A 23,852-nucleotide genomic window follows, 5' to 3' on the forward strand; every position below is an offset into this window, starting at 1 on the left:
GCATGCAAGCATGTGTGAGCTGTTTGTACAATTGAGAGTTGCAAGTATTTCCTTATGTGCGTGTGTGTAAGAGAGTGCGCTTGGTGTGTTTGTGACGAGGTGCTCTCCTTGTTGTGTACATGAGTGTTTGTATTTTTGTGGATGTGCACATATGCCTATCTCTGCCTGGTGTGTACATACATGTCTGTTTGTAAGTGTGTTTGAATGCTGAGTGTCTCTGTTTACATCTTTTTGCCTATCTGCTGCATTAATGTGTGTGTTTGCCTGTGATTTGTGTGCACGCGCATGTGCATACATGTGCTCCTGTTTGTACATTGAGCTGCATATTGCTCCCTCTACAGGCTAACTTCCAGCCTGTGTGACGCCAAGAGACTTTGGTGAAACAGTCACGTGATTTCTTGGAAAGCTTGTGATCGAGTGAGTCTATAAAGGGGAGGGCGGGAGACTGGCATTAGACAGTCAGAGCAGAGGCAATGAGCTGGGTGACACTGAATTTTTCACAAACAACAAATAACAGAGCAACCCAGCTGCTGCTGAACCGGGACCAGGATCAGGGGAAACGTAAGTCTGCCAGGGAGAAATCTCAATTGTTTTTCGTTAAAACCAGCATCAGATCCTGAACATGGATTTGGGGTAAAGGGAAGTGTCAGGAAGATGAGGCAGCATCCTGGAGAGACTAACAGGTTAATGATATATCAGTTACCCTGACCTGGTTAACCCTGTCATCGGTTATTCTGACCTGGTTAAGCCCTCTCCTCTTCTGGTTTTACTTGCGTCTGCCACACTTCCTGTTTGGTAAACAAGACAAGTGCTCTTTCTCAAACCCTCCCTCTCCCTCCAACCTGCTCTCGCCCTCTCTCAAATCTCCTCATTCCTTCAACCCAACACCCCGCGCCATTTATTCAACCAGTTTCCTCTGTTCCTCCATCTCTCCCTGTGATTCCTCCCTCTCAATTTGTCCTTGTTCCTCCCTTATCATCCGAGGCTGGAAGGATGGGTTAGTAAGGTTGCTGATGACACAAAGGTTGGAGGCGTTGTGGATAGTGTGGAGGGTTGCTGTCGGTTGCAATGGGATATACAGTTGTGCTGATAAGTGGCAGATGGAGTTCAACCTGGACAAGTGTGATGTCATTCACTTTGGAAGGTCGAATTTGAATGCAGATTACAGGGTTAAAGGAAGGATTCTTGAGTGTTGAGAAACAGAGGGATCTCAGGGTCCATGTCCATAGATCCCTCAAAGTTGCCACCCAGGTTGTCAAGAAGGCATATGGTGTGTTGGCTTTCATTAGTGGAGAACTGAGTTTAAGAGCCATGAAGTTATACTGAAGCTCTACAGAGCTCTGGAACTGTGTGTTCAGCTCTGGATGCCTCATTCAAGGAAAGAAGCTTTAGAGAGGTTGCAGAGGGAGATTTACCAGGATGCTGCCTGGACTGGAGGGCAGGTTTTACGAAGAAAGGGTGAGGGAGTTAGGACTTTCCTCATAAGAGATAAGAGATGACTTGACAGAGTTGCACAAGATGTTGAGAGACACAGACAGAGTGGATAGGCAGAGGCTTTTTCCCACTGCAGAAATGGCTATCACATGGGGGCACAATTTTAAGGTGATTGGAGGAAGGTTCTGGGGAGCTGTCAGAGGTAGATTCTTTACTCTGGGTGGGGTACATGGAATGCATTGCCAGCAGTGTAGTAGAGTCAGATACAGTAGGAGAAAGTGAGGACTGCAGATGCTGGCGATCAGAGTCAAAGAGTGTGGTGCTGGAAAAGCACAGCTCATCATACAGCATTCAGGGGCTCATTCCTGATGAAGGGCTTATGCTTGAAGCGTCAATTTTTCTGGTCCTCAGATGATGCCTGACTGGCTGTGCTTTTCCAGCACCACACTCTTTGACTCAGATACATTAGGGACATTTAAGCAACTCTTATATAGTACAATGAAGAGCATGTAGGTTAGTTTGATCTTAGAGTAGGATATAAGGCCGGCACACCATCGAGGGTCAAAGGGCCTGTACTGTTCTATGTTCTCTCACTGTTCCTTTCTTTCTCTCTCTCTCTCTTTCAGGATGGCTGGTGGGGCGAGGTGCACTCGGAAGCTGAAGCAGTGGATGATCGAACAAGTGGACAGTGAGAAGTACCCAGGCCTGATCTGGGAGGACCGCAAGCTCGGAATGTTCCGGATCCCCTGGAAGCATGCGGGCAAACAAGACTACAGGCATGACGAAGATGCTGCCATTTTCAAGGTAGGCCCCCACTCCCAGGCTAAGATGGCCGAAATAGTGTAGGGGGTCAGGTCAGAGGACGCAGAGACACAAATCAAGCCCAACCTCTGGGTGTCTTGACGTGGGTAAAATATTCTTCAGGCAGATTCCCGATGAACATGGTCATGAAAGATTATCTGTGGATTTGCAGGAAAGTGGGGTCAAGATTAAAATCTCAGCAGCCTTACTGTTTATTACATTAGATTATTTTATTTATATGAGATTCCCTAAAGTAAGGAAACAGGCCCTTCGGCCCAACAAGTCCATACCAACCCTCCGAAGAGTAACCCACCCAGACCCATTTCCCTTTAACTAATGCACCTAACACTACGGGCAATTTAGCATGGCTAATTCATCTAAACTGCACATCTTTGGAGTGTGGGAGGAAACCAGAGCACCCGGAGGAAACCCACGCAGACATGGGGGAAATGTGCAAACTCCACACAGACAATCGCCCAAGGCTGGAATCAAACCTGGGACCCTGGTGCTGTGAGGCAGCAGAGCTAACCACTGAGCCACCGTGCCGCCCATAAATGACAGAGCGGCTCGAAGGGCTGAGTGGCCGACGCTTGCTCGGAAGTTCAAAATAATCATGTTCAACAACAACTGCCAAACCTTTACATGGCACCTTACAGTTCGAGAGTCATGGAGCTTGGAAACAGATGCTTCAGTCAAACCCGTCAATGCCGACCAAGTTTCCCAAACTGAACTAGTGCCATTTGCCTGCGCTCAGTCCATATCCCTCTCAGCCTCTCATTCACGTACTCATCCAAATGTCTTTTAAGTGTTGTAACTGTACCTGCATCCACCACTTCCTCTGGCAGCTCATTCCATGCATGCACTACCCTCTGTGTGAAAACGTTGCCCCTCGGGTCAGCTTTTAAATTGTTTCCCCCTCATGTTAAACCTCTGCCCTCTAGTTTTGGACTCCCCTACCCTGGGGAAAAATCCTTTGGTATTCACCTTATCTATGCCCCTCTACGAGGTCACCCCTCAACCTCCCAGCGGTGTTCAACGAGGATTGGTTCTGGGTCCTCTTTTATTTGTCATTTATATAAATGATTTGGATGAGAATATAGATAGCATGGTTGGTGAGTTTGCAGACAACACCAAAATTGGTGGCATAGTAGATAGTGAAGAAGGTTTTCTAAAATTACAAAGGGATCTCGATCAAATGGGCTAAAGGGCTGAAAAAGGGCAGATGGAGCTCAATTAGGGTAGATGTGAGGTATTGCAATTTGGTACAACAAACAGGGGTTGGACTTACACAGTTAATGGTACAGCTTTGGGTAGTGTTGTAGAACAGAGAGAGACTTAGGGGTTCGGGGGATAACTTTTTGAAGTTTGCACCACACATAGACAGGATGGTTAAGACGGTGTTTAGCGCGCTTATTTTCATTGCTCAGCCCTCGAGTACAGGAGTCAGGACGTCATGTTGAGGTTGTACAGGACATTGAGGAGACCTCTTCAGGAGCACTGTGTCCAGTTCTGGTCACCCTGTTATAAGAAGGATATTATCAAGCTAGAGATGGTTCAAAAGAGACTTATCAGGATATTGCTGGGTGTGGAAGGTTTGAGTTATCAAGAAAGGCTGGAATGTTTTTCACTGGATGCTGAGAGATGGCTTTATAGAGGATTATAAAATCATAAGGTGTACAGAAAGGGTTAGTGGCAGGTGTCTTTTGTCTAGGGGGGGAAATTTCAAGACTAGGGCTACATTTTTAAGGTGAGAGGAGAGAAATTTTAAAAAGACACGAGACCTTTTGTTTTTACACAGAAGCTGGTTTGCACATGGAATGAACTTCCTGAGGACGTTGGCAGATGTGGGCATGGTTACAACGTTTAAAATTGTTAAGTACATGAATAGAAAATGTTTGGAGGGATATGGGACTGGAGCAGGCAGGTGGGACTAGTCTAGTTTGAGATTATGTTTGGCATGGACTGGTTGGACCAAAGGGTCCGTTTCCGTACTGTATGACTGTATGCTCAGGAGAACAAATCCCAGCTTCTTCATAGAACAGAAAACTCTCCAAATCCTGGTAACTTCCTTGTAATTTTCTGAACCCTGTCAAGTTTAGCAATATCTTTCCTATAGCACAGAGACCAGAAGTGAACGCAGTATTCCAGAAGTGGCCAAATCAATATCCTGCACCATGACGTCCCAACTCCGAGACTCAATGCTGACCAATAAAGACAAGAGTAACAAACGCCTTTTTCACTACCCTGTCTACCAGCGACTCTACTTTCATGGAAGTATGTACCTGCACCCCTCGGTGTCTCTGTTCAACAAAAGTCCCCAGTGCCCTACCATTAACTGCATAAGTTTTGCCCTGGTCTGTCTTAACACAAAATGCAACACCTCTCATTTATCTAAATCAAACTCCATCTCTCATTCCTCAGCCCATTGGCCAAATTCACTGTCCATCATACCAATGATTTTGGAGCCATCCTCAAACCTACTAACCATGCTTCCTATTCTAAAATGTCTCCAGGTGATATATAGGTGGGTAAGTCGAACTACATTTCCACAATCAGCCAGGACAAGAGATATACTGGGGAAAGACGGGTGAGAGCGAGAGAGAGAGACAGCGAGAGAGAGAAAACGAGATATGGATGATTACAGAGAATACAGCTTAGGGCTCAGGAAGGAGGGGAATCATGTAGACGAAGATTTACTCTATATCTAACTGCGTTCTGTCCCTGTCCGGGAGTGTTTGATGGTATCAGTGACTGTATCAGCATTCAATCTGTCCTACTCACAGCACCAAGAGTCTGACCTCTCTTCCAAACAGGCTTGGGCCAAGTTCAAAGGGAAGTATAAAGATGGAGATAAAGTGGACCCCGCCACTTGGAAGACACGGCTGCGGTGTGCTCTGAACAAGAGCAGTGAGTTTGAAGAAGTGCCCCAGCGTTCCCAGCTTGACATCTCCGAACCATTCAAAGTCTACAAGATCGTTGACGACACGACTGTGAAGAGTGAGTGTCTGACCGACAGCCGGGCAAGGGGAAGTTACCAGCAATGAGGGAACGGGGGCGGGGGACAATGTATGGGATTTTGGGGGGGGGGGGGGGGGGGGGGGGTGATGGCAGGAGAGGGATGGGAGATGAGGGAGAGGGGGGAGGAGGAGAGATGAGGGAGAGGGGAAGGTGACAGGGATGCGGGAGAGGGGGAGGAAGAGAGATGAGAGAGGGGGAGGGGGAGGGATGGGGGGGGCAGAGGGGGAGAGATGGGGGGGGCAGAGGGGGAGGGATGGGGGGGGCAGAGGGGGAGGGATGGGGGGGGGAAGAGGGGGAGGGATGGGGGGGGGAAGAGGGGAAGGGATGGGGGGGGGGAAGAGGGGAAGGGATGGGGGGGGGAAGAGGGGAAGGGATGGGGGGGGGGGAAGAGGGGAAGGGATGGGGGGGGGGAAGAGGGGAAGGGATGGGGGGGGGGGAAGAGGGGAAGGGATGGGGGGGGGGAAGAGGGGAAGGGATGGGGGGGGGGAAGAGGGGAAGGGATGGGGGGGGGGAAGAGGGGAAGGGATGGGGGGGGAAGAGGGGAAGGGATGGGGGGGGGGGGAAGAGGGGAAGGGATGGGGGGGGGAAGAGGGGAAGGGATGGGGGGGGGGGGGGAAGAGGGGAAGGGATGGGGGGGGGAAGAGGGGAAGGGATGGGGGGAAGAGGGGAAGGGATGGGGGGAAGAGGGGAAGGGATGGGGGGAAGAGGGGAAGGGATGGGGGGAAGAGGGGAAGGGATGGGGGGAAGAGGGGAAGGGAGGGGGGGGAAGAGGGGAAGGGAGGGGGGGGAAGGAGGGGAAGGGAGGGGGGGGAAGGAGGGGAAGGGAGGGGGGGGGGAAGGAGGGGAAGGGAGGGGGGGAAGGAGGGGAAGGGAGGGGGGGAAGGAGGGGAAGGGGGGGGGGGGAAGGAGGGGAAGGGAGGGGGGGGAAGGAGGGGAAGGGAGGGGGGGGAAGGAGGGGAAGGGAGGGGGGGGAAGGAGGGGAAGGGAGGGGGGGGAAGGAGGGGAAGGGAGGGGGGGGAAGGAGGGGAAGGGAGGGGGGGGAAGGAGGGGAAGGGAGGGGGGGGGAAGGAGGGGAAGGGAGGGGGGGGAAGGAGGGGAAGGGAGGGGGGGGAAGGAGGGGAAGGGAGGGGGGGGGAAGGAGGGGAAGGGAGGGGGGGAAGGAGGGGAAGGGAGGGGGGGAAGGAGGGGAAGGGAGGGGGGGGAAGGGAGGGGGGGGAAGGAGGGGAAGGGAGGGGGGGGAAGGAGGGGAAGGGAGGGGGGGGAAGGAGGGGAAGGGAGGGGGGGGGAAGGAGGGGAAGGGAGGGGGGGGGAAGGAGGGGAAGGGAGGGGGGGGGAAGGAGGGGAAGGGAGGGGGGGGAGAAGAGGGGAAGGGAGGGGGGGTGAGAAGAGGGGAAGGGAGGGGGGGTGAGAAGAGGGGAAGGGAGGGGGGGTGAGAAGAGGGGAAGGGAGGGGGGTGAGAAGAGGGGAAGGGAGGGGGGTGAGAAGAGGGGAAGGGAGGGGGGGTGAAGAGGGGAAGGGAGGGGGGGTGAAGAGGGGAAGGGAGGGGGGGTGAAGAGGGGAAGGGAGGGGGGGTGAGAGGGGAAGGGAGGGGGGGTGAAGAGGGGAAGGGAGGTGGGGGAAGAGGGGAAGGGAGGTGGGGGAAGAGGGGAAGGGAGGTGGGGAAGAGGGGAAGGGAGGTGGGGGAAGAGGGGAAGGGAGGTGGGGAAGAGGGGAAGGGAGGTGGGGGAAGAGGGGAAGGGAGGTGGGGGAAGAGGGGAAGGGAGGTGGGGGAAGAGGGGAAGGGAGGTGGGGGAAGAGGGGAAGGGAGGTGGGGGAAGAGGGGAAGGGAGGTGGGGGAAGAGGGGAAGGGAGGTGGGGGAAGAGGGGAAGGGAGGTGGGGGAAGAGGGGAAGGGAGGTGGGGGAAGAGGGGAAGGGAGGTGGGGGAAGAGGGGAAGGGAGGTGGGGGAAGAGGGGAAGGGAGGTGGGGGAAGAGGGGAAGGGAGGTGGGGGAAGAGGGGAAGGGAGGTGGGGGAAGAGGGGAAGGGAGGTGGGGGAAGAGGGGAAGGGAGGGGGGGGAAGAGGGGAAGGGAGGGGGGGGAAGAGGGGAAGGGAGGGGGGGGGGAAGAGGAGAAGGGAGGGGGGGGGGAAGAGGAGAAGGGAGGGGGGGGGAAGAGGGGAATGGAGGGGGGGGGGAGAAGAGGGGAAGGGAGGGAAGAGGGGAAGGGAGGGGGTGGAAGAGGGGAAGGGAGTGGGGGGAGGGGGGGGAAGAGGGGAAGGGAGGGGGGGAAGAGGGGAAGAGGGGAAGGGAGGGGGGGGAAGAGGGTAAGGGAGGGGGGGAAGAGGGTAAGGGAGGGGGGGAAGAGGGGGAAGGGAGGGGGGGAAGAGGGGAAGGGAGGGGGGGAAGAGGGGAAGGGAGGGGGGGGAAGAGGGGAAGGGAGGTGGGGGGAAGAGGGGAAGGGAGGTGGGGGAAGAGGGGAAGGGAGGGGGGGAAGAGGGGAAGGGGGGGGGGGGGGAAGAGGGGAAGGGAGGGGGGGGAAGAGGGGAAGGGAGGGGGGGGGAAAGGAGGGGAAGGGAGGGGGGGGGAAGGAGGGGAAGGGAGGGGGGGGGAAGGAGGGGAAGGGAGGGGGGGGGGGAAGAGGAGAAGGGAGGGGGGGGGAAGAGGGGAATGGAGGGGGGGGGGAGAAGAGGGGAAGGGAGGGAAGAGGGGAAGGGAGGGGGGTGGAAGAGGGGAAGGGAGTGGGGGGAGGGGGGGGGGGAAGAGGGGAAGGGAGGGGGGGGAAGAGGGGAAGGGAGGGGGGGGGAAGAGGGGAAGGGGGGGGGGGGGGAAGAGGAGAAGGGAGGGGGGGGGAAGAGGGGAATGGAGGGGGGGGGAGAAGAGGGGAAGGGAGGGAAGAGGGGAAGGGAGGGGGGTGGAAGAGGGGAAGGGAGTGGGGGGAGGGGGGGGAAGAGGGGGAAGGGAGGGGGGGAAAGAGGGGAAGGGATGGGGGGGGGGGAAGAGGGGAAGGGATGGGGGGGGGGAAGAGGGGAAGGGATGGGGGGGGGGAAGAGGGAAGGGATGGGGGGGGAAGAGGGGAAGGGATGGGGGGGGGAAGAGGGGAAGGGATGGGGGGGAAGAGGGGAAGGGATGGGGGGGGAAGAGGGGAAGGGATGGGGGGGGGGGAAGAGGGGAAGAGGGGAAGGGATGGGGGGGAAGAGGGGAAGGGATGGGGGGGGGGAAGAGGGGAAGGGATGGGGGGGGGAAGAGGGGAAGGGATGGGGGGGGGAAGAAGGGAAGGAATGGGGGGGGGGAAGAGGGGAAGGGATGGGGGGGGAAGAGGGGAAGGAATGGGGGGGGAAGAGGGGAAGGGATGGGGGGGGGAAGAGGGGAAGGGATGGGGGGGGGAAGAGGGGAAGGGATGGGGGGGGGGAAGAGGGGAAGGGATGGGGGGGGGGGGGAAGAGGGGAAGGGATGGGGGGAAGAGGGGAAGGGATGGGGGGGGAAGAGGGGAAGGGATGGGGGGGAAGAGGGGAAGGGATGGGGGGAAGAGGGGAAGGGATGGGGGGAAGAGGGGAAGGGATGGGGGGGAAGAGGGGAAGGGATGGGGGGAAGAGGGGAAGGGATGGGGGGGAAGAGGGGAAGGGATGGGGGGAAGAGGGGAAGGGATGGGGGGAGAGGGGAAGGGATGGGGGGGAAGAGGGGAAGGGATGGGGGGGGAAGAGGGGAAGGGATGGGGGGGGAAGAGGGGAAGGGATGGGGGGGGAAGAGGGGAAGGGATGGGGGGGGAAGAGGGGAAGGGATGGGGGGGAAGAGGGGAAGGGATGGGGGGGGAAGAGGGGAAGGGATGGGGGGGAGAGGGGAAGGGATGGGGGGGGAAGAGGGGAAGGGATGGGGGGGGAAGAGGGGAAGGGATGGGGGGGAAGAGGGGAAGGGGGGGAGGGGAAGAGGGGAAGGGAGGGGGAGGGGAAGAGGGGAAGGGAGGGGGAGGGGAAGAGGGGAAGGGAGGGGGAGGGGAAGGGAGGGGGAGGGGAAGAGGGGAAGGGAGGGGAAGAGGGGAAGGTAGGGAGAGGGGAAGAGGGGAAGGGAGGGGGAGGGGAAGAGGGGAAGGGAGGGGGAGGGGAAGAGGGGAAGGGAGGGGGAGGGGAAGAGGGGAAGGAAGGGGGAGGGGAAGAGGGGAAGGGAGGGGGAGGGGAAGAGGGGAAGGGAGGGGGAGGGGAAGAGGGGAAGGGAGGGGGAGGGGAAGAGGGGAAGGGAGGGGGAGGGGAAGAGGGGGAGGGGAAGGGAGGGGGAGGGGAAGGGGAGGAGGGGAGGGGAGGAGGGGAGGGGAGGGGAGGGGGAGGGGGAGTTGAGTGGGATGGGACGGGGGGGGGGGGAGAGAGAGGAGGGAGAGTTGAGCGATGGAGAGGTGGGGATGAGAAGGATGGCGGAGAATGGGGGGAAATGGGAATTGCACAGTGTCTTTCTGTCTCTCGATGCTGACCTGTCTTTACTCGGCTCTGTTCCCAGAGAAGCCATCACTCGCTATTGACCTGAGCACAGTGAAGCTGGAGGGGAGTGGGAGCATTGGAATGGAGAGCTCACAGCCCAGCTCCCCCAGCAGGGGTGTGGTGACATCGCACCAGGTGAGGAACAGGAAGTGGGGGCATTACAAAGGTGTGATGCCTGAAGCAGGGATGTGGCAGGTGCCACAAGGGACACTTAGACGATTCTGGAAAGACTGACACCTCAGTTCTATTTTCACAGACAGGTAGAGAGTGACGCTCCTGTTCTCCATGTCCCAGCAGTTAGAGAGTGACGTTTCTGTGTCTCAGCAGGTAGAGTAACGCTCCTGTCCCCTGTGTCTCAGCAGGTAGAGAGCGACGCTCCTGTTCCTGTTTCCCAGCAGGTAGAGAGTGACACACTTGTTCCCCGTGCCCCAGCAGGTAGAGAGTGACACTCCCGTTCCCCGTTGTCCCAGCAAGTAGAGAGTGATACTCCTGTTCCCAGTGTCCCAGCAGGTAGAGAGTGACACTCCTGTTCCCGTTTCCCAGCAGGTAGACAGTGACACTCCGGTTTCTGTTATCCATCAGGTAGAGAGTGACGCTCCCGTTTCCCAGCAGGTAGAGAGTGACTCTCCTGTTCGCATTTCCCAGCAGGTAGAGAGCGATGCTCTTGTTCCTGTGTCCCAGCAGGTAGAGAGTGACGCTCTTGTTCCTGTGTCCCAGCAGGTAGAGAGTGACGCTCCTGTTCCTGTGTCCCAGCAGGTAGAGAGTGACGCTCCTGTTCCTGTGTCCCAGCAGGTAGAGAGTGACGCTCCTGTTCCTGTGTCCCAGCAGGTAGAGAGTGATGCTCCTGTTCCTGTGTCCCAGCAGGTAGAGAGTGATGCTCCTGTTCCTGTTTCCCAGCAGGTAGAGAGTGATGCTCCTGTTCCTGTTTCCCAGCAGGTAGAGAGTGATGCTCCTGTTCCTGTTTCCCAGCAGGTAGAGAGTGACACTCCTGTTCCCGTTTCCCAGCAGGTAGACAGTGACACTCCGGTTTCTGTTATCCATCAGGTAGAGAGTGACGCTCCCGTTTCCCAGCAGGTAGAGAGTGACTCTCCTGTTCGCATTTCCCAGCAGGTAGAGAGCGATGCTCTTGTTCCTGTGTCCCAGCAGGTAAAGAGTGACGCTCTTGTTCCTGTGTCCCAGCAGGTAGAGAGTGACGCTCTTGTTCCTGTGTCCCAGCAGGTAGAGAGTGACGCTCCTGTTCCTGTGTCCCAGCAGGTAGAGAGTGATGCTCCTGTTCCTGTTTCCCAGCAGGTAGAGAGTGATGCTCCTGTTCCCACTGTCCCAGCAGGTAGAGAGTGATGCTCCTGTTCCCACTGTCCCAGCAGGTAGAGAGTGATGCTCCTGTTCCCACTGTCCCAGCAGGTAGAGAGTGATGCTCCTGTTCCCACTGTCCCAGCAGGTAGAGAGTGATGCTCCTGTTCCTGTGTCCCAGCAGGTAGAGAATGATGCTCCTGTTCCTGTTTCCCAGTAGGTAGAGAGTGATGCTCCTGTTCCTGTTTCCCAGTAGGTAGAGAGTGATGCTCCTGTTCCTGTTTCCCAGTAGGTAGAGAATGATGCTCCTGTTCCTGTTTCCCAGTAGGTAGAGAGTGATGCTCCTGTTCCTGTTTCCCAGTAGGTAGAGAATGATGCTCCTGTTCCTGTTTCCCAGCAGGTAGAGAGTGATGCTCCTGTTCCCACTGTCCCAGCAGGTAGAGAGTGATGCTCCTGTTCCCACTGTCCCAGCAGGTAGAGAGTGATGCTCCTGTTCCTGTGTCCCAGCAGGTAGAGAATGATGCTCCTGTTCCTGTTTCCCAGTAGGTAGAGAGTGATGCTCCTGTTCCTGTTTCCCAGTAGGTAGAGAATGATGCTCCTGTTCCTGTTTCCCAGTAGGTAGAGAATGATGCTCCTGTTCCTGTTTCCCAGCAGGTAGAGAGTGATGCTCCTGTTCCCACTGTCCCAGCAGGTAGAGAGTGATGCTCCTGTTCCTGTGTCCCAGCAGGTAGAGAATGATGCTCCTGTTCCTGTTTCCCAGTAGGTAGAGAGTGATGCTCCTGTTCTTGTTTCCCAGTAGGTAGAGAGTGATGCTCCTGTTCCTGTTTCCCAGCAGGTAGAGAGTGATGCTCCTGTTCCCACTGTCCCAGCAGGTAGAGAGTGATGCTCCTGTTCCCACTGTCCCAGCAGGTAGAGAATGATGCTCCTGTTCCTGTTTCCCAGTAGGTAGAGAGTGATGCTCCTGTTCCTGTTTCCCAGCAGGTAGAGAGTGATGCTCCTGTTCCCACTGTCCCAGCAGGTAGAGAATGATGCTCCTGTTCCTGTTTCCCAGTAGGTAGAGAGTGACGCTCTTGTACATCTTTTCCAGCAGGCAATGGGTGAAGACCCACCACCCGACTCCCAACAGATGGACAGTGAAAGCAGCTGTGATCCTAGTTCAGGCTCCGAGATGTCCACAAGTGAAGAATGTTCCACTGAAATCCCCTCGCTGGAATTGACTGTGACACCCAACACTGAAGGTATTGAACTAAGGGGCACAGTCATCAAGCACGGAAACAGACCCTCTGCTCCAATGAGTCTGTGCCGACCAGATATCTAACCTAATCTAGTCCCATTTGCCAGCATTTGGCCCATGTCCCTCTACACCCTTGCTATTCATATACCCATCCAGATGCCTTTTAAATTGTACCAGCCTCCATCACTTCTTCCACCCTCTGTGTGAAAACGTTGCTCCACAAGTACCTTTTAAATCCCTCCCATCTCACCTTAAACCTCTGCCATCTGCTTTTGGACTCCTCTATCCTGAGGAAAAGGCCTATTTACCCTATCCACGTCCCTCATTATTTTATAAACCTCTATAAGGTCATCCCTTAGCCATCAACGCTCCAGGGAAAACAGCCCCAGCTTATTCAGCCTCTCTTCATAGCTCAAAACGTACAATTCTGGCAACATCCTTGTACATCTTTTCAGCACACTTTCAAGTTGAACAAAATCTTCCCTACAGCAGGGAAACCAGAATTGAACACAGTATTCCAAAACGGGCCTCACCAATGTCCTGTACAGCCACAACATGACTTCCCAACTCCTATACTCAATGCTCTGACCATTGAAGGCAAGTGTACCGAACGCCTTCTTCACCACCCTGTCTACCTGGGTCTCCACTTTCAAGGAACTTTGGACTAGGTCTCCTTGTTCAGCAACACTCACCAGGGCCCTACCATGAACTGTGCAAGTCCAAAATATTGCTCTACCTCAGTTATCTAACTTCAACTCCATCTGCCACTGCTCGGCCCATTGGTCAATTTGATCAAAGTCCCATTGTACCCTGGATAACCATCTTTACACTCCAATACACCACCTATTTTGTGTCATTTGCAAACTCACTAACCATACTTCTTGTATTCACAACCAAATCATTTATATAAATGGCAAAAATCAGTGGACACAGAACTGCTGGTGATCTAACCTTGCTAACCAGTCTACGCATGCAGAACTTTGTTAAACACCTTGCTGAAGTCCATATCTGCTTTCATCAATCTTATTTGTGAACTCTTCAAAAACAAACTTAAATCAAGTAACTGAGAGACAATTTCCCACCTATAAAGCCACATTGACTATCCCTAATCAGTCCTTGCTTCTCTCCCTCAGAATCTCCTCCAATGACTTACTCACCACTGACATCAGGCTCACCAGACTATAATCCTCTGGTTTTTCCTTACCCTTACCTCTCCACAGCACAGTAGATCCCGCTGATCATGCTGGGGTAAAGCAGATCCTACAAGGTGGTCATCGACCCCAACAGAATCAGGGGAGCCACACCAAGGTCATGCAGGCCCCAAGTTCGAATGTGCGCCATCAAATCAGATGACTAGGCCCACAGGGTTGCCAGGACCCAGAGTTGGGTGAGCCCACGGTGTGATTAGGTCCTAACCAGCAGGCACCAGTGGAGTTAAGGAGATCGTTGTTTCGAGTGACTTTGGACTCCTGAAGTCCCACGTTCAGAAAGTGGCAGGAGTCAGTACGGTTGAGGGCTGAAGAGCGGTGCATAGAGCATGAACTAAATCTCTCTCTCTCTCATGGTTCACAGCCCTGGATAATTTCACAGTCAGCATCATCAGCTCAGTGCCAACAAGCCTCCCAGAGAAAGGTAACATAATATTTTCTGGAGTTTAAGCTTTTCCACTCTCTCTGAAAGCCACAGCAGGAACCTTAATGATAACTGAGCGATACGCTGACCGCCTGGCCTGCTTGCTGAGCCACACACACAGGCCTCACCACATTAAAACTCTCCATTCTTACTGGAGCTCAGACAGTTATACCTGCTTTACCTCTCCGCCCCACAGGCCCAAATTCGATGGTCATTGCCTTCTGCTACAGCGGTGTGGAGGTTCGCACTGAGATGATACGGCATGGCTGCAAGATCTCATCCTCAGCTCCTTTAACCCGCAGCGAGAACTCATTCGGCTCACAGGCCTTGGACAAACTGCGCTTCCCAGAAACGACCACCATCGCCAGCCCGGAGAAGCGGAGGGCAACTGAGGAGCTGCTGACCTTCCTGGAGCGGGGGGTCATGCTGGACAGCAACGCCAATGGGATCTTCGTCCAGCGCCTGTGCCAGGGCCGGGTCTTCTGGACAGGGCCCTGTGCACCTCAGCCCAATCAGACGAATAAGTTGGAGAGGGAAAAGGTGGAAAAGTTGTTTGACCGCAAGAAATTTGAGCAGGGTAACTATCTGGCAAGGTTGGTGGGGTGAGGGGGACAGTGCTAAACATGCAAACGCTTTCTGATCTCTGGTAGGAATCCTAAAAAGCTCTGGTGAGACATTGCAGGATGCAAATTGATGTGATGTTTTGCTCTCAGATAAGAAAAATGCAATGTTAAGACAACTGATAGCTACGTAGAAAGGAGGTGTGTCTCTCAAGCTGTGTGTGTTGTAGTGTGTGTGTGTAAGGGGACTGTGTTGGAGTGTGTCAGGTAAATGTAGCAGTATCGGGGGGTGGCATGTGTGGGTGAGTTTGTAGCAGTACGTTTGAGTGTGTCGGGTGAGTAGCAGTGTTGGGGGTGAATGTATTTGTGTGTGAGAGAATGTATTCTTGTTCATGCAAATGCATATATGTGCAGTTGAGAACGTGTTGGTGTGTTTAAGTACACGCAAAGCTGTTTGTGTGTGAGAGAACGTATATGTTTGAAAATCTGTTAGTGTGCTTTCGTATATTTGTGTGAGTTTGTTTTTTCCTGCAAGTGAGGATTGGATTGTAATGTGGGGTAGGCAATGTGTTTGGACACGGTGTACGGTTTTGGGGTTGGTAGCGTGTATGGACAGGAATGTCAGTGTTGGGGTTGGTAGCGTGTATGGACAGGGAGTACAGTATTGGGGATGGGCAGTGTGTATGGACAGGGAGTACAGTATTGGGGATGGGCAGCGTGTATGGACAGGGAGTACAGTATTGGGGATGGGCAGCGTGTATGGACAGGGAGTACAGTATTGGGGATGGGCAGCGTGTATGGACAGGAAGGTCAGTATTGGGGTTGGCAGCGTGTATGGACAGGAAGGTCAGTATTGGGGTTGGCAGCGTGTATGGACAGGGAGTACGGTGTTGGGGATGTGCAGTGTATATGGACAGGGAGTAGTGTTGGGGATGTGTAGTGTGTATGGTCAGGGAGTACGGTATTGGGGATGTGCAGTGTGTATGGACAGGGAGTAGTGTTGGGGATGTGTAGTGTGTATGGACAGAGAGTACAGTGTTGGGGATGTGTAGTGTGTATGGACAGGGAGTACAGTGTTGGGGATGTGTAGTGTGTATGGACAGGGAGTATGGTATTGGGGATAGGCAGTGTGTATGGTCAGGGAGTACGGTATTGGGGATGTGCAGTGTGTATGGTCAGGGAGTACAGTATTGGGGATGTGCAGTGTGTATGGACAGGGAGTACGGTATTGGGGATGTGCAGTGTTGGGGATGTGTAGTGTGTATGGACAGGGAGTACAGTGTTGGGGATGCGCAGTGTGTATGGACAGGGAGTACGGTGTTGGGGATGCGCAGTGTGTATGGACAGGGAGTACGGTATTGGGGATGCGCAGTGTGTATGGACAGGGAGTACGGTGTTGGGGATGCGCAGTGTGTATGGACAGGGAGTATGGTATGGGGGATGCGCAGTGTGTATGGACAGGGAGTATGGTATGGGGGATGTGTAGTGTGTATGGACAGGGAGTATGGTATGGGGGATGTGCAGTGTGTATGGACAGGGAGTACAGTGTTGGGGATGCGCAGTGTGTATGGACAGGGAGTACAGTGTTGGGGATGCGCAGTGTGTATGGACAGGGAGTACAGTGTTGGGGATGCGCAGTGTGTATGGACAGGGAGTACAGTGTTGGGGATGCGCAGTGTGTATGGACAGGGAGTACAGTGTTGGGGATGCGCAGTGTGTATGGACAGGGAGTATGGTATGGGGGATGCGCAGTGTGTATGGACAGGGAGTATGGTATGGGGGATGTGTAGTGTGTATGGACAGGGAGTACAGTGTTGGGGATGCGCAGTGTGTATGGACAGGGAGTACAGTGTTGGGGATGCGCAGTGTGTATGGACAGGGAGTACAGTGTTGGGGATGCGCAGTGTGTATGGACAGGGAGTACAGTGTTGGGGATGCGCAGTGTGTATGGACAGGGAGTACAGTGTTGGGGATGCGCAGTGTGTATGGACAGGGAGTACAGTGTTGGGGATGCGCAGTGTGTATGGACAGGGAGTACAGTGTTGGGGATGCGCAGTGTGTATGGACAGGGAGTATGGTATTAGGGATGTGCAGTGTGTATGGACAATTAGTACAGTATTAGGGATGGGCGGTGTGTATGGGCAGCAAGTACAGTACTGGGGTGGGCAGTCAGTTTGGGTAGCATTTTTGGGCAGAAGCTGGGTTGTGTGCCAACCCTTACACAGGTTGTCAATTCTTTGTCCCAGATATGGTACTCTACCAGACATCAGGAGGTGGTGTTATGCCTCAATATCGTGTCACACTATGCTTTGGTGAAGAACTGACAGAGGCAGATGCTCCAGCAGAAAAGCTCATTACTGTTCAGGTGAGCAGTGAGAAACCTTTCACCCTAATTGCAACACCTCTTGTACCCCTTGCCAAGCCCATGGTTGGTTCTGAGCTTGTCCAGCCAGCAAATGCTGCCCTAACCTCTCCTCCACTGACTATCACAACTGACAGAGTTGCTTTGAAACACCTCTGCCCATCACAAGTTCCCAGCCTCCTACACACTCAACCAAAGAGGGGCAATACATTCTCATCTCAGCAAGGCAGCGACTGTGTAACAGTGATGTACTGACTGAATCCCGGTCTTGGTGAGGCAGGGCAGCGGCTGTATACTAGTGATGTACTGACTGTATCCTGGTCTCGGTGAGGCAGGGCAGCGGCTGTATACCAGTGATGTAGCGACTGTATCCTGGTCTCGGTGAGGCAGGGCAGCGGCTCTGTAACACTGATGTAGTGACTGTATCCTGGTCTCGGCGAGGCACTGCAGCGGCTGTGTAACATTGATGTAGCTACTGTATCCCAGTATCAGCAAGGCAGGGCAGCGGCTGTGTAACACTGATGTAGCGACCGTATCCCAGTATCGGCAAGGCAAGGCAGCGACTGTGTAACAGTGATGTAGCGACTGTATCCTGGTCTCGGCAGGGCAGCGACTGTGTATCAGTGATGTAGTGACTGCATCCCAGTCTCGGTGAGGCAGGGCAGCGGCTGTGTAATAGTGATGTAGTGACTGTATCCCAGTCTCGGTGAGGCAGGGCAGCGGCTGTGTAACAGTGATGTAGCGACTGTATCCCGGTCTCGGCAGGGCAGCGGCTGTGTAACTGTAATGTAGTGACTGCATCCCAGTCTCGGTGAGGCAAGGCAGCGACTGTATCCCGGTCTCGGCAAGGCACTGCAGCGGCTGTGTAACAGTGGTGTAGTGACTGTATCCCAGTATCGGCAAGGCACTGTAGCGGCTGTGTAACAGTGACGTAGCGACTGTATCCCAGTATCGGCAAGGCACTGCAGCGGCTGTGTAACACTGATGTAGCGACTGTATCCCAGTATCGGCAAGGCAGGGCAGCGACTGTGTAACATTGATGTAGCGACTGTATCCCGGTTTCGGTGAGCCAGGGCAGCGACTCTGTAACATTGATGTAGTGACTGTATCCCGGTCTCAGCAAGACAGCAGCTGTATACCAGTGATGTAGTGACTGTACCCCAGCCTTGGCAAGGTAGCCGCTGTACCCCGGTCTCGGAGAGGTAGCGGGTGGCAACTGCTATCTCGTCTCAGCAGGATAGCCATAGTGCCTATAGCACAGTCGCGGCGAGGTAGCGACAGTGACTATATCACGATCTCGGTGAGGTAGTAATCATGTTTTGGTGATGTAGCAACTGTATCACAATCTTGACAAGGGAGTGACTATTTACATGATGATATACCAACTATCCCAGCCTTGGTGAGAAAAGCTGCTTGACTAATGGTTTGACTTCAGCTCTGTTGTGAGAACCATGGTGATGAGGGAAATGGGGAGCAGAGATAGTCAAAGAACAGGCTGGCCCACTTTGACCCACTCCAGTTTAACGTCCCAGAGGCCTTTGACATGTTAAATACCTTATGATAGGACGCTGCGTCAAAACCAGCTCACTCTTACAAGGATCGCAGCAGTGCAGTTACTCCCATTCCCACCCTACCTGCTGTGCACCTGACCGACCCCTGCTCAGTGTGCACCCCACCGACCCCCACCCGCCATGAACCCAACTTAAGCCCATTTGCCATGAACCCAATTACTCTGCCCACCATGCAGCTGACTGACCACAGTCCGTGTACCCCACCAACCCCGGCCCAACCCACCGTGCACCCCACCGACTCTCACCCACAGTGAACCCCACCCGCCGTGAAACCCACCGACCCCACCCAAGCCTACTTGCCATGAACCAAACCCCCACCAACCGTGCGCCCCACCCACCGTGCGCCCATCGTGCACACCGACACCCCACCCACCGTGCGCCCCACCGACCCCCCACCCACCGTGCACCCCACCGACCACCCCACCCACCGTGTGCCCCACCCACCATGCACCCCACCGACCCCCCCACCCACCGTGCACCCCACCGACCCCCCCCCACCCACCGTGCGCCCCACCGACCCCCCACCCACCGTGCGCCCCACCGACCACCCCACCCACCGTGTGCCCCACCCACCATGCACCCCACCGACCCCCCCACCCACCGTGCACCCCACCGACCCCCCCCACCCACCGTGCGCCCCACCGACCCCCCACCCACCGTGCGCCCCACCGACCCCCCACCCACCGTGCGCCCCACCGACCACCCCACCCACCGTGCACCCCACCGACCCCCCCCACCCACCGTGCGCCCCACCCACCATGCACCCCACCGACCCCCCCCACCCACCGTGCGCCCCACCGACCACCCCACCCACCGTGCGCCCCACCGACCCCCCCCACCCACCGTGCGCCCCACCCACCATGCACCCCACCGACCCCCCCCACCCACCGTGCGCCCCACCGACCACCCCACCCACCGTGCGCCCCACCGACCCCCCCCACCCACCGTGCGCCCCACCGACCACCCCACCCACCGTGCGCCCCACCGACCCCCCCCACCCACCGTGCGCCCCACCGACCCCCCCCACCCACCGTGCGCCCCACCGACCCCCCCCACCCACCGTGCGCCCCACCGACCCCCCCCACCCACCGTGCGCCCCACCGACCCCCCCCACCCACCGTGCGCCCCACCGACCCCCCACCCACCGTGCGCCCCACCGACCACCCCACCCACCGTGCGCCCCACCGACCACCCCACCCACCGTGCACCCCACCGACCCCCCCCACCCACCGTGCGCCCCACCCACCATGCACCCCACCGACCCCCCCCACCCACCGTGCGCCCCACCGACCACCCCACCCACCGTGCGCCCCACCGACCCCCCCCACCCACCGTGCGCCCCACCCACCATGCACCCCACCGACCCCCCCCACCCACCGTGCGCCCCACCGACCACCCCACCCACCGTGCGCCCCACCGACCCCCCCCACCCACCGTGCGCCCCACCGACCACCCCACCCACCGTGCGCCCCACCGACCCCCCCCACCCACCGTGCGCCCCACCGACCCCCCCCACCCACCGTGCGCCCCACCGACCCCCCCCACCCACCGTGCGCCCCACCGACCCCCCCCACCCACCGTGCGCCCCACCGACCCCCCCCACCCACCGTGCGCCCCACCGACCCCCCCCACCCACCGTGCGCCCCACCGACCCCCCCCACCCACCGTGCGCCCCACCCACCGTGCACCCCACCGACCCCCCCACCCACCGTGCGCCCCACCGACCCCCCACCCACCGTGCACCCCACCGACCCCCCCACCCACCGTGCGCCCACCCACCATGCACCCCACCGACCCCCCACCCACCGTGCGCCTCACCGACCCCCCACCCACCGTGCGCCCCACCGACTCCCCCACCCACCGTGCGCCCACCCACCATGCACCCCACCGACCCCCCACCCACCGTGCGCCTCACCGACCCCCCACCCACCGTGCGCCCCACCGACTCCCCCACCCACCGTGCGCCCCACCGACCCCCCCACCCACCGTGCGCCCACCCACCATGCACCCCACCGACCCCCCACCCACCGTGCGCCTCACCGACCCCCCACCCACCGTGCGCCCCACTGACCCCCCCACCCACCGTGCACCCCACCGACCCCCCCCACCCACCGTGCGCCCCACCGATCCCCCCCACCCACCGTGCGCCCCACCGACCCCCCCCCACCCACCATGAACAGAAACAACCTTCAATGCGATTTGTCTCCCCCAGGTTTACCAAGTGGCCGCCAAGCAGCTGGTGGACCGGGAGCTGGAACTCCAGGCCGCCTCGTCGTTCCTCCTCAGCCAGCTGGGACCCGGACCCGAGCACTTCAGCGAGCGGCTGACGCACGCCTTTCGGGAGGCCTCCAGCAGCCTGTACGGGATCTCGTAGAGGAAACGCTCGGCGTCGAGAGATGGAAAACCAAAGAGACGGCGGCGGCGGCGGCGTTTTGGGAGTGGGAGGGGAGGGAGGGAGAGAGAGAGAGAGAGAGAAGGGAGACAACCCCAACCAATGTCCATCTATCTCTTCCATGTCTTCGTGTCCCGGATGAAAGGTGGTGACGCAATCGGGGGCGGGGCCTGGGCCGCGTGCGAAGCCCGTTGGAAACCCCCCCAAAGCGGGCCGTCGCCTCTACCTCTTGGTGTCCCGGATGAAGGGCGGGACCGGAGGGGGAGAGAAGTGTGAGCGTTGGTGATGTAATCGGGGGGCGGGGCCTGGGCGAGGCGCGACGGTTAACCGTCGCCCCCTCTCTTACCATGATGGCCGTCGCTTCCACCTGTTGATGTCCCGGATGGAGGATACGGTTGGGGGAGGGGGAATGCGGAAAGACGGATTGTAACGGGCGTGGGGAAGAAGTGTAAAGGGACCGTTGGTGACGCGTCTAGCCGCCCGCCAAGGTGAACCGGGGCTTCGATGGACGGCGGGCCCGGGAACGGGAACTGCGCCTGCGCCTCTCCCTCTCCCCCCCCAAGAGCACTTCAGCCAGACGCTACCGCTCGCCCTCCAGGCTGTACGGTGCAGGGCGTCGTAAAGCGAAGGAGGGGCGGGGAAAGAAAACGGCGCCCTGCCTCCGGGCGGTAGTGTCCCGGATGTAGGAGGCCTGGGAAGGCGGCGAGGGAGCGACCGTTGGTGACGTGTCACCCAATGTGGGCGGGGCCCGGGCTCGGGCCGCGTGCCTGGAGCGACCGTTACCGTTTGAAAGTTCCATGACGGCCGCCGCACCCCCCCCCCCCAGCAGCACCATCCTCCCTCTGGGACTGGGGGCCTCTCCCATACAATGATGGGCGGCACGGTGGCACAGCGGTTAGCACTGCTGCCTCACAGCGCCAGAGACCCGGGTTCAATTCCCGCCTCAGGCGACTGACTGTGTGGAGTTTGCACGTTCTCCCCGTGTCTGCGTGGGTTTCCTCCGGGTGCTCCGGTTTCCTCCCACAGTCCAAAGATGTGCAGGTCAGGTGAATTGGCCATGCTAAATTACCCATAGTGCCCAGGGATGTGCAGGTCAGGTGAATTGGCCATGCTAAATTACCCATAGTGCCCTGGGATGTGCAGGTCAGGTGAATTGGCCATGCTAAATTACCCATAGTGCCCTGGGATGTGCAGGTCAGGTGAATTGGCCATGCTAAATTGCCCGTAGTGTTAGGTAAGGGGTAAATGTAGGGGTATGGGTGGGTTGCCCTTCGGCGGGTCGGTGTGGACTTGTTGGGCCGAAGGGCCTGTTTCCACACTGTAATGTAATGTAATATAAACAACCACCTTCTCTCTGATAGAAACCTCCGCTGTCCTGCTCTGAATACCTCCACCTGCCTGAGGGTGTGGAGGAGGGGGTAAGAGACACCCACCCCCTCCCCCCCCCAGAAACTAACCCTCCACCACCTCGTTGTTATCGTCGTCTTCCCCCCCCAATCTCCTCCAAATTAAAGGCTGATATGCTACTGGACTTTTTTGTCTGACATTATCGCCATCTCCCTGTAACCCACGCTATATTTTGCATGATTTGGCACCCTCCCTAGTTGGGTTTCTAGAACATTCCTGTCCGTCAGAGCCAGTGCTTGGATTTTTCCAGTGAATCACCAACTTTCCCCTCCTCCCTTTCTCCTTCCCTCTGTCCCTCCCCTCCTTTGCCCTCCTTTCTTGTTCCCTCTCCCACTCTCTCGTCCTCCCTCCCCGTCTCCCTCCCCTCATTCTTCTTTTCTCCCTCATTCCCACTCCACTCATTTTCCCCTTCCCCTCATCCCCCCTCATTTTCCCCCACCCTCCTTTCCCCTTCCTCTCTCCCCTCTCCTCCTGCCCTCCCTCTCCTCCTTCCATCTCTGCCCTCCTTCCCTCTCTCCCTCATCTCCTTTCTCCTTCCCTCTCTTCTCTTTCCCCCCTTCCTCTCCTTTCTCCTTCCTTGGCGGCAAAATAGTATTCTTCAGTCGGAGATCGTCCACTCCATCCATTTCTTTTCTCGTGCCTTTTCTCCTTCTTTCTTCATGGCCATGCCGTGAACTCCTGGCCTCAGCGCGGGCCTGGTCTGGTGGTCTCACAGTGACCCAACATGGCCTCAGCACGGACTTCCAGCCTGAGGTTGAAGCCACGTCTGAACTTTTTATCTCTTTCATTTATTCTTGTGATCTGCAATGCTGCACTTTTTATTCCTTCACTTGTGTATTTTTTTCCTTAAGAATTTATTTAAGAATCTGTACCTGGGTACCTTTGTACCTAAGATGGAACCATGAGTGACAACTTGTAAACTTTTCACTATACTCAGTGTACGTGACAATCAAACTAATTCTAATTCTCTGTCCCTCCATTCTTCTTCATATCTCCCCATCCCTGGCCATGTGTCTCTGCACTCGTACTCTATCCTTCCCTCTCTACCCCACAACCTCCCACTCCCCTCCCCTCCTTCTCCTCCCCACACTCCCCTTCCCCCCCTCCCCACACTCCCCTTCCCCCCCCCCCCCCCATCTGTTGCCCACCCCTACCTCTCCCATGCTTTATTTCCCTGGATTTGGTGTCCAATTATTTCCTTGAGTTTGACGGAGACTCACTGCATGAAGTGTGGGAAGGGTTTATAGTGATGTCTGGGGAATGCAGTTTGGAGACCTGCACATAATGTGAAGTTAAAGTTTTGTGCTTATGCGGTTGTAAAAAGTATATATTAAAGGACACTTGCATCTGTACCTCCTTGGGCTTTCCTTTGTCACTCCTCTCGCCTTCCTCACCCGAAAGCCCTGACTAACTCATCAGGTGGTGGTTACAGTGGGTCTATGCGGGAACTGCCTGCCACCTCACGCCCCAGCCTCTCTTGTACAGTCAGTGCCAGAGTTGAAGCAGGTATTACAGGTTTGATCAGTGGGCGCAGGGCAATCGGATGGATTTTTTTCAAACCAGGAGGAATCTGACATGAGCCAACTCCCCAAGACCTGATGACATCCATGTCTTCCTTAAAAATCTCATGCACCCACAAAACAGACAGTCCTAGAGACAAGACTGAAATATTGCGGAGGAGGGAAGGATATAAAAGAAGTTCAGGCA

At 56.7% G+C, this 23,852-nt stretch overlaps 2 protein-coding genes across 5 annotated transcripts in view; one reads left to right on the top strand and one right to left on the bottom strand.

Annotated features, from left to right (window-relative positions):
- The window catches only part of LOC148144593 (uncharacterized), a 233,819-nt gene that overhangs the window by 10,269 nt on the left and 199,698 nt on the right, over positions 1 to 23,852 (bottom strand). The window lies entirely within an intron of this gene.
- Positions 420 to 23,497, top strand: LOC122543523 (interferon regulatory factor 8-like). Of its 4 annotated transcripts, XM_043682303.2 has the most exons (9): positions 421 to 561; positions 2,061 to 2,238; positions 5,049 to 5,232; positions 9,717 to 9,832; positions 12,075 to 12,225; positions 13,794 to 13,853; positions 14,050 to 14,430; positions 16,660 to 16,778; positions 20,559 to 20,787. In XM_043682303.2, exons 2-9 carry the CDS (start codon positions 2,062 to 2,064, stop codon positions 20,718 to 20,720), a joined length of 1,350 nt encoding a protein of 449 aa, XP_043538238.1. In that variant the 5' UTR covers positions 421 to 561; position 2,061; the 3' UTR covers positions 20,721 to 20,787. The 4 variants fall into 4 exon arrangements, with proteins under 4 accessions (XP_087831028.1, XP_043538238.1, XP_087831026.1 ...); XM_087974900.1 differs by lacking the exon at positions 16,660 to 16,778 and having other exon boundaries at positions 20,559 to 23,497; XM_087974901.1 differs by lacking the exon at positions 16,660 to 16,778 and having other exon boundaries at positions 12,078 to 12,225; positions 20,559 to 23,497.

This window comes from Chiloscyllium plagiosum, unplaced genomic scaffold (genome assembly GCF_037043375.1).
Source record: "Chiloscyllium plagiosum isolate Xiang-an unplaced genomic scaffold, Cpla_swu_hap1 HiC_scaffold_27, whole genome shotgun sequence".
NCBI classification, from domain to species: domain Eukaryota; kingdom Metazoa; phylum Chordata; class Chondrichthyes; order Orectolobiformes; family Hemiscylliidae; genus Chiloscyllium; species Chiloscyllium plagiosum.

Excerpts from the sequence above, each read along its gene's own strand:
- LOC122543523 (XM_087974900.1), top strand. The coding sequence starts at position 2,062 with ATGGCTGGTGGGGCGAGGTGCACTCGGAAGCTGAAGCAGTGGATGATC. Across the intron at positions 9,833-12,074 it reads GTGTGGTGACATCGCACCAG|CAGGCAATGGGTGAAGACCC; the intron begins GTGAGGAACAGG and ends CATCTTTTCCAG. Across the intron at positions 12,226-13,793 it reads TGTGACACCCAACACTGAAG|CCCTGGATAATTTCACAGTC; the intron begins GTATTGAACTAA and ends CATGGTTCACAG.